The sequence below is a fragment of the Pelecanus crispus genome, chromosome 7, assembly GCF_030463565.1.
Source record: "Pelecanus crispus isolate bPelCri1 chromosome 7, bPelCri1.pri, whole genome shotgun sequence".
Taxonomy (NCBI): Eukaryota; Metazoa; Chordata; class Aves; order Pelecaniformes; family Pelecanidae; genus Pelecanus; species Pelecanus crispus.
This window is the reverse complement of record NC_134649.1, coordinates 46,587,241-46,596,400: the sequence shown is the minus strand read 5'-3', so window position 1 is coordinate 46,596,400 and position 9,160 is coordinate 46,587,241. Positions and strand designations below refer to the sequence as shown.

Below are 9,160 nucleotides of genomic sequence, written 5' to 3'. Positions count from 1 at the left end.
GCGCACCTGGGCCAGGCGGGGGTGCGGGGTGCGCGGCGCTGCGCGGCGCTGCGCGGCGGTGCGCGGCGGTGCGCGGCCGCGGCGCTGGCGGGGCGGGGGTGACTCACGCCGCCGCCACCGGCAGCCCCCGGCTTTATAACGGCTGGGGCCGCCGCCGCCGCCGCGCCCGGCTCCGCTGCGCCCGCGGGGGAGCGCAGGCTTCCGCGGGACGGCACCATGCGGAGCTTGCGCGGCGCTCCGCCGCCGCCGCTGCTGCTGCTGCTGCTGCTCCTGCTGCTGCTGCTGCTGCTGCTGCTGGCCGCCGGGCACGGCGCCGTCATCACCGGGGTGAGCGCCGCCGCACGGCACCGGGCGGGCGGGCCGGCACCGACGGCACCGACGGGAGCCGGCAGCGGCAGCCGCAGGCGGGCGGGAGGCGGGCGGGGGCTCGGCGGGGTAGAGGGCCGCGCTGGGGGGCTTGGGGGGGGCTCCGCCGGGAGTCTCCTCCGGGACCTGGGGGTCTGTGTGCGGTGAGCGACGGCGGGGCCGCCCCGGGTAAGCGGTGCCGGGATGCGGGGGAGCTCTCCCTGCCGGGAGCGATGCCAGGGTATGGGGGTCTCTCTGCACTAAGTGATGCCGGAGCTTGGGGGTCTCTCTGCTGGGAGGGATGCCCGGAGCTGGGGGTCTCTCTGCGCTAAGTGATACCAGAGCTTGGGGGGTCTCTCTAGGGTGAGCGATGCCCAGAGCTGGGGGTCTCTCTGCACTAAGTGATGCCGGAGCTTGGGGGTCTCTCTGCTGGGAGGGATGCCCGGAGCTGGGGGTCTCTCTGCGCTAAGTGATACCAGAGCTTGGGGGGTCTCTCTAGGGTGAGCGATGCCCAGAGCTGGGGGTCTCTCTGCACTAAGTGATGCCGGAGCTTGGAGGTCTCTCTGCTGGGAGGGATGCCCGGAGCTGGGGGTCTCTCTGCGCTAAGTGATACCAGAGCTTGGGGGGTCTCTCTAGGGTGAGCGATGCCCAGAGCTGGGGGTCTCTCTGCACTAAGTGATGCCGGAGCTTGGAGGTCTCTCTAGGGTGAGGGATGCCCAGAGCTGGGGGTCTCTCTGCACTAAGAGATACTGGAGCTTGGGGGTCTCTCTGCTCTGAGCAATGCCCGGAGCTGGGGGTCTCTCCTTGGGGGTCTCTCTGCTGTGAGGAATGCCCAGAGCTGGGGGTCTCTCTGCACTAAGTGATACCGGAGCTTGGGGGTCTCTGTGCCGTGAGAGATGCCCGGAGCTTGGGGGTCTCTCTGCACTAAGTGATACCAGAGCTGGGGGGGTCTCTCTAGGGTGAGGGGTGCCAGGATATGCGGGTCTCTCTGCACTAAGTGATACCGGAGCTTGGAGTTCTCTCTACGGTGAGGGATGCCTGGAGCTGGGGGTCTCTCCTTGGGGGTCTCTCTGCTGTGAGGGATGCCCGGAGCTGGGGGTCTCTCTGCACTAAGTGATACCGGAGCTTGGGTGTCTCTCTGCCATGAGGGATGCCCAGAGCTGCGGGTCTCTCTAGGGTGAGGGATGCCCGGAACTTGGGGGTCTCTCCATGATGGGTGACACCAGGACTTGCAGGTCTCTGGGGTGAGGGCGGCACGGTGTGGGGTCTGTCCCTGTGGGGTGAGGGATGCCTGGGCTCGGCGGGATCTCCAGGCTGGTCTGTGAGCACGCAGCGGCTCCCGCTGCTCCTCCGGGGCTCCAGGCTGTCCCCCCCAGGCACCCCCCAGCCCCAGCTGCCCCCCAAACCTGCCCTGGGGGGGCCCAGCTGGGGCACCACACCTCCTGCTTGTGCCCCCCGAGTTCCTCCAGTCCTACCACTTGCAGGGCAGGCACCGGTATTGCAATCATCGCAAAACACTGCTGTTGGGTTTTTTTTTTTTTGAGTATGACTGTGCTGCTTTTTTCCCTCAGTAGCCACCCATTGCAAGTGAGTCCTCTCTTGTTGTTGTTGTTGTTGTTTTTAGGCTTGAGATTTACTTTGGTTGTGCAAATATTTTTTTTCCCAAAGACGCTATTTAACCCGAAGTGTTGCATCACTCTTAAGTAAAATAATTTGGGTTTTGGGGGTTTTTTTTTGGTGTTTGCTTTGGATTAATAACCCAGCGCTCGCATTCCTTTGAGAGCTTACATGTCTTTTGTAACCATCAGAAGTTGTACTCGCGGCAGCGGATTACTCCGTGGCTTGTCTAGGCTTCCCGTCCAGACTTCACTGAAGTCCGTGACACGGCTCGTAGGCATTTCTCTGGAGGTCAGAACAGTTCCCAGGACTGATTTTTTTCAGAGCAGAGAGTGTGAAGGAATTTTTTTAATATTTGAGAATTTTCCTTTCAAGTAGAAACATTTCCAGCAATGGAGGACCGGTTTATATAAGTCTGTTATTAGAGTTGTGGCTACACCTTTAAAGCATAATTAAGCCATTAAATAAAGTCATTGTGAGGCGCTGAATAATAGATGAAGGGCAAAGCAGATTCAAAAAGTAAAAATGGATTAGAACTAGAAAATGTTACTTTATTAACTATTGCAGGGCATTTCTGCTTAGACCGCTCTGATGCATTTTTGGCTTCTGATGAATGGGCAAATCTCAGATGAGAGCTGACGTAGGTGTTCCCATCCCCATCCTCTGAGCCCCAAAGGTGTTTTTCCTTTGCAATGTAAGGACTTGATTCAAACCTTCCTCACTTCAGTGCTGGTTCATGTGCTGACTTCAGTTGGCTTTGAGCTGGCATTTCACCTGGGACTTTTTCCTCGAGCTGAATTTTGCACAAAGCTGTGCTTAAATGGGGTGCCGAAGAGGAATGTCCTTCATGTTGCATCCTGTGCATATTAGGAGTAGCAGTATGAATTACACATGGGAGATAAGGTGTGGGCAGGAGCATTTGGGTTGAATATTTTCAAAACTTGTCATACATTTTTGGAAGGAGAGCCTTAAAAGTTCAGCCAGATGTATATACCTGTGTGTGAGTTTTAAACAGAAATTGTTCAGCGCAGTGTTTTAGATACCCTTGCTGGCTAGGATGGACTCAGATCTGTTTTGCAGCTGAGCGGTACTTCGCTCCAGGACCAGTCCCACGGGGATGGATGGGGTTTGTGATAAACTGGGATAAAAAGGGGGTCAGAAGCTGGCCGGTGAGGAATAGCAGAGCCTGTGACTCCAGCAGAGCAGTGGATGTGGGTGTGCTGGCGGCAGCCAAAATGACTGGACCTGCAGGTTTTTTGTCACTGGGGCAAAATTAGACCATTAGAGCACTTTTATTTTTAAGAGAGAGGTTAGAAAGCAAACCTTATCTAGCTGGCAGGCTGTAGTGGTAGTTCTATGGCCGTATTAGTCTTGTAAGTAAATGCGCTGTGCGTTTGGGCTCACCTGTAGCATAGAGCTGTCTGCTTCATTAAATGTGTGTTTAGGTGGAGTGTTAACTGTTTAGGTTACCCACACTATTTAGCAGCTCGACCCTAATGCAACAGCTTTTTCCTAAATACCTGACTGATCTATAAATACATATTTTGATCTGGCTTCTGCCGGTTGAACTAGTGTCATATTTACCCAGTAGAGTACAGTCTAATGGCATTTATCATGTAAATCCCAAGGTAAGGACTGTAAGCTTTTCTCCTCAAGCGAATGTTTGTTCCGATACGCAGTCTTCCCCAGAGCTGTCATCATCTTTTATGTACATTTTTACAAGTTGCCTGTTTATGTACTGCTGACCAGCGCCTTTGGTCTATCACTCCTGCTGTCAGACAGTAAGAGAGAAGTAAATTAATTAAGCTTACCTTTGAGGTGTAATCAGAACCTTTAACTAATGGAATTTCTCGTCGGAGAAGGGAGACTGGTTTTTGCATTGAATTCATATAGTAAAAAGTCTGATAAGCTTTTGGTTAAAAGATAAGAAACAGATGTGCAGTAACCTGTTTCCACGCTGTAACGTATCAATTGCTCTTCATGGTTTCTGGTTTTCAAAACATACCCAATAGTTTGTATTTGGGTTTGTGCTTATCTAAGCCAAAAATCGTATTGGGTAAATGGCTGAAATTTTTTCCCCCCTTGCAGGGGGGCATGCTACCACAGTAGCATTTTCTTGGGTGTGGACACCTATGCAAAGCTTTTTCTATTACACATTTAAGACCTCTTTTAGTTACATGTAATTGTAGATAACAACCACAGAGTCCCTATTTAAACTTCTATTTTAGCTACTTCCACTTGGACTTCTCTAACAAAACTATCACGCAGTCTTGCATTTGCAAAGGCACTCAACCATAAGATACTATCATAAGAAACTAGGAGGAATAGTTATGTGAAAGTCTTTAAATTAGTGGATAATTTCCTATCTTAGCTTCCCCGTAGGACAGGATTCCTGACTGTTTGGTGCACCTGGTCCTCGCACCTGCCTGAGCTCACTCAGGCTCCTCTCTGGGAAAGCAGAGTGGGACGTGCCACGGTCCGTCAGCGCTCAGAAGTTGGCCTGTAAATCACCGACAGTCCTGGATTTGTCCCCAAGCAGCTCCGCATGTAGTCGTGGCTTTAAACACCCTGGGCTCAACTCTGAAACGTGCCAGGAGCCTGTACGTTCAGATCCATGGGAGATAGGCGTATTGCGAATCAGCCTTAAATCTTCTTGTTCAGCCTTAATGAGCCATGATAACTTGTGGGGTGTCACAGGCAGCTCTTGAGCACCTGATCTGTCCTGTTGCTGGAATATATTTATTATTCATTTTGTTTGCCTAATGCTGTATTGAACTCCAGGCCTGCGACCGAGACCAGCAGTGCGGAGGAGGGATGTGCTGTGCGGTTAGCCTCTGGATCCGCAGCCTGCGAATGTGCACACCGATGGGAAATTTGGGAGAGGAGTGCCATCCTTTGAGTCACCGAGTGAGTACGTCACCGGGGGGGGCTGCGGGACTGGAGCCGGCAGGGCAGAAAGAAACAGGAATATACTGCGCTGTACGTCACATTGCATAAAAACTATACGTGGTGAAAAGGCGGGGAAACATTCCCTGTGTTACAATACCCAGCCATTTGCATCTGTATGGAAATAGCGCTGAAGGTACCTACGTAAGGAAATACATTACTGTCAGAATTATGCTGAAGAGAATCCAAGGATAGAAGTAATACACGCTTTTCAGTTTGTTTTCTTATTAGGTTGTCCTTGCTGTTTTGCTTCAGTACACGATCCAAAAGAGCCTTAGCAGTTCCCAAGCCCAACCCTGGCAATGCCTGCGTGTGTGAGCGGGAGCGTAGCAAACACCACTGACCTCGGTGGAACTGGACCAGATCCCATCACAAGCGTAAAAGCGTCACCAGCGCGTGTTGGGGCAGCTGGTGCCTCCCTGCAGCACGGTCCCTGCCGTCAAGCAGCAATGTCCGCTTGCGCTCCAGAGGCTGAGAGCCACTGGTGCCTTCAAAAGCCACTGAGAACATGTTGGCACACACTTGTATATCATGATATCAGCAAATGCATTTATTTAAGCTTATGTGATTATGTATAGTCTATGCACTATGAAAAAGGCTGATTATTTATAAATAATGCAGTCTGTATACAAAAGATTGAATGGGACGTTACCAAGGAGCTTGAGAATCTGGTGGTCTTCAGAGCCAACCTCAGGGAAGAGTATGGCCCAAGATTCATCACATGTGAAAGATATCACGGCAATAAATTTAGATTATAAATGTGCAGCTAGTTAGCTGCCTCTCTCACTGTCTCATCTCATGCCTGGCTTCTCAGCTCAGTATCTATGGTTTATTTTCTCAGTTTTAGGAAGTGCAAGGCTCTGTTCTATTACAGTTAAATTTTTAAATCTTCTGCTGTGATATCAGGGACCAAATTATCTTTTTTACTACGTAACGTGGCAGGTTTTTCTTGTAAGGGCTCTTTACATTAACAGGAGTCTCAGGATAGGAGAAATTGTCTTCTAGGGTTTTTATGAGCTTATTGCTATTGGGTAATAATTTATACTGTCTGATAGATTTTAAGCTAATTGCCCACATAATGACAATCAGAGAAGATGCCTGTCCGCCCCAGACTTGCGGTCACAGCCACTGGTGTTTATAAGCTTTATGAGGTTTATTTTAGATTTAGATTCCTCACTCCACTGCTCTTTATGACAAACACAAAGCAAACTGATTTACTGTGGTGTGTGGAATTAGGTATTTTTAAGGATGGAGAGTTTGCTCAATGGTTGCTCTCCCCTAAATATTTGAATAGGGGGCAGCCCTATTGCCCTCAGCCCCAAAACCTTTTATTTGCCTGCAGGTCAGGTACAAAGCAGGCATCACCATGGCCATGCCACTGCCTCAGGGACGTCCAGAGTGGCCTGGAGATACCCAGGAGGAGATGGCTGGCGGTTGGGTTTCCACCTTCTACTTTCCTTCTCAGCAACTAGATGGCGTTGGCTTGATGCCGTTCATCTCCATTGGCATTGCAGAAGCAGGGGTTGCAGGCAGCAAGGCAGGGGTTGCAGGCAGGGCCAGGCAGGTGAGGTTTGGCGGGGCAGCAGGCAGAGCTGGCAGCACGGGAGTGGCTTCGCTGCCACTGTGCACCTTGCACATAACCCCCCACCCCGTCTCTCCCAGGAGTTCCCTTTTTCCTTTTCACCTCCAAACTCCCACCGCCCCGTGCTCATGAAAACCTGGTGCTGGGCACACGGCGTGGCAAAGCGTGCGCCATCTCAGCCGGCATCGCCAGTACCAGCTCCAGGCACGTGGGCTCTGCCTGCAGAAGCTGCACTCCCCGGCAAAGCGCCCATCCTGCAGAGCTGTTACCCGCTGCCTGTCCCCAGCCAGGTGCGTTATTAAGCCACATCTTCAGCGTGGGAGTCCTGCTGAAACGAACGTTTCCTCGCAGCGAATGTGACGTCTTGAATAAATCACTTGAGCTGTCGGAGGGCTGAGAGGTACCTCTGAGTCAGCCTTACCAGCCTGAGGAGCTCAGATTTTAGGTTTTTCTGCAGTGCTGTGCGTGGGCACCCAAGAGGTGTGATTCCTGCAGGGAGTCCCCGGCACCCGTGGTTGGTGGCCTCTTGGCTCACAGGGCTGTGGCGGATGGCTTGGGAAAGCCCACGGCGTCCCTCGCTGTGGGGCTGCTCTTCAGATGGTGCCGGGCAGGGAGCTGGTGCTGGCCCAGGGCACCGCAGGCGATGTGAGCCCCCCGCTCGCCCCCCACACCCGGCGGGGTGTCACTGGAGTCGGGCAGGTCCTTGGTGTGACGCACGGGGGAACATGTGGGACTTTCTCCCTTCGACTTTCTTAAAGAGAAAAATTGCACACTGACACAAAGCGATCTCGCAATAGTAACACTGCAGGCTCAAAATGCCCAGAAATCAGGAAATGAGGGAATTAGGGCTGCTTGCCCAGCTGGCAGTGGCGGCTTTGTACCTCTGTGCTTCCCTCACTGCATCCCGTCGGATGCTCTGTGCACGCTGCTGGCTGGCAGCACGGTGGCTCCCCACCACGCTGTCCCGCCGGGCTGTCCTGCTCGGCTCGTGTGCTGGCGGAGGCACGGCTCCTGTAAAAGATGGAGCTTGTAATCAAGTTGTTAAAGAACGTCAGTGCATGTGCATGTCGTGGTGCAATGAAGTTTGTTTAATGCAGTCCGTATGTGCGCTCCCTACGCCGCAGCGTGGCTGAAGGAGGGTGGGATGAAATGAGAAGCCTCTGCCCTGTGGCAAGGGGATCCTGCTCAAAGGGAGGTCAGGCAGGATGACCTCCAGAGATCCCTTCCAGCCTGAATTACCACGGGATCCTGCGGTTCCCGGGTCCCGCTACGCAGCTGACAGGCTGCTCTGTGCCGTATGGCAACGCAGGAATCGGGGTGCGCAGAAACCCCTGCACAGTAAACACGGCAAAACGTGATGCTAAAGGCCAGTGTAGTTTCACAACAGATGCCTTTATGAAACGGGAGTAAATGGAGAACGTGTGTCGCAGATGTAGATCTACACAGCAACATGGACCGTTACATTTTGCTCTTAACTGTGGCTTGACTGGGAAATGCGGTGGGGTTGGCTTTGCTATCTGCTCTCCAGCCCCTGTGCTGCAGCTCCTGGGGATCTCCTGCTGTGGAGGGCAGCGGGCAGAGTTCCCCGTGTTCCCGCTGTTCATCCAAATCCATCCATCCCAAGCACCATCGCCCGTGCTCCCTGTCCCTGATGTCCGTGCTCTTTGTCCCCAGGTTCCCTTCTCCGGGCGGCGGATGCACCACACCTGCCCGTGTCTCCCCAGCCTGGCCTGCGTACGGACTTCTCCCGGCAAATTCAAATGTCTACCAGACTTCAGAAAAGAAGATGTCTTTTTTTAGCAGGAGCTGTTCTGCGCTAGAAAGAGCCGCTCAATGTATTCTTTTTCTTGTTATTGTGATGAACAAGGTACTTGCCGGGGGGAAACCCTCTACCATCCTTTCCTGCCCCACCAACATTAAAACTGAAGATGAGATACTGTGCTGTAGTGGCCAAGGTTTTCAGGAGGGACTGGCGGTGGCAGATGCTTTCATTTTGGGGTGAGCAAAATGACATCTGCTAAAGCAACACTGCTTTCTGAGGGCAGGAGCGTAACGATTTCTGAACTGTCTTGTGGTCTTCATGGTTCCAGCTTAACCCCAGAATGAAAACATCCAAGATTATTGTCAGTTTTGGAAAATTTTGGCCACGTTTTTACACTTTGGAATGCCTGAATCGAACTGAGAGTTGAATAATTGCATAGTGTGAAGCATATGACAATTGCAGAAAACCCCTGTATTTACATTACATTTCGTATCTTTATTAATATAACTGTATTTGTAAGTTAGGCGCATCTCTAGGGTAAAAGTTTAACCAACAGATGTAGTTTTTACACTTTTTAAAAGTGACAGGTGGAACCAAAGCATTTCAATATTCAAAGCATTAAAAGATTTTGTTATTTCAGTATTTGAAGATGCAAAGAAGTTGTTGTTACTTGAGTTGGTGTAAAACTACCTGAGCATCTCAAACTATGTACTAAGGTGTAGTTTATATTAAAAAAGGAACCCTGAAGTTTATTGTAATGGGCTGCCTGACTTCTTGTATATGTATCAAATTTGCTGTGTAAAAATTCTGTATCAGAATAATGGCAGTATATTATTTGATTTATTTTAATATTATAACATTATTTTGTCACTGTGGTTTTCCATTTTTATTCAGTGTAATCTGTTATC

At 51.4% G+C, this 9,160-nt stretch overlaps 1 protein-coding gene across 1 annotated transcript; it reads left to right on the top strand.

Annotated features, from left to right (window-relative positions):
- Positions 1–216: 216 nt before the first annotated feature.
- PROK2 (prokineticin 2) lies at positions 217–8,290 on the top strand. Its single transcript, XM_075714486.1, has 3 exons — positions 217–327; positions 4,744–4,869; positions 8,165–8,290. The coding sequence occupies exons 1-3, from the start codon at positions 217–219 to the stop codon at positions 8,288–8,290; spliced, it is 363 nt and encodes a 120-aa protein (XP_075570601.1).
- The last annotated feature ends 870 nt before the right edge of the window (positions 8,291–9,160 follow it).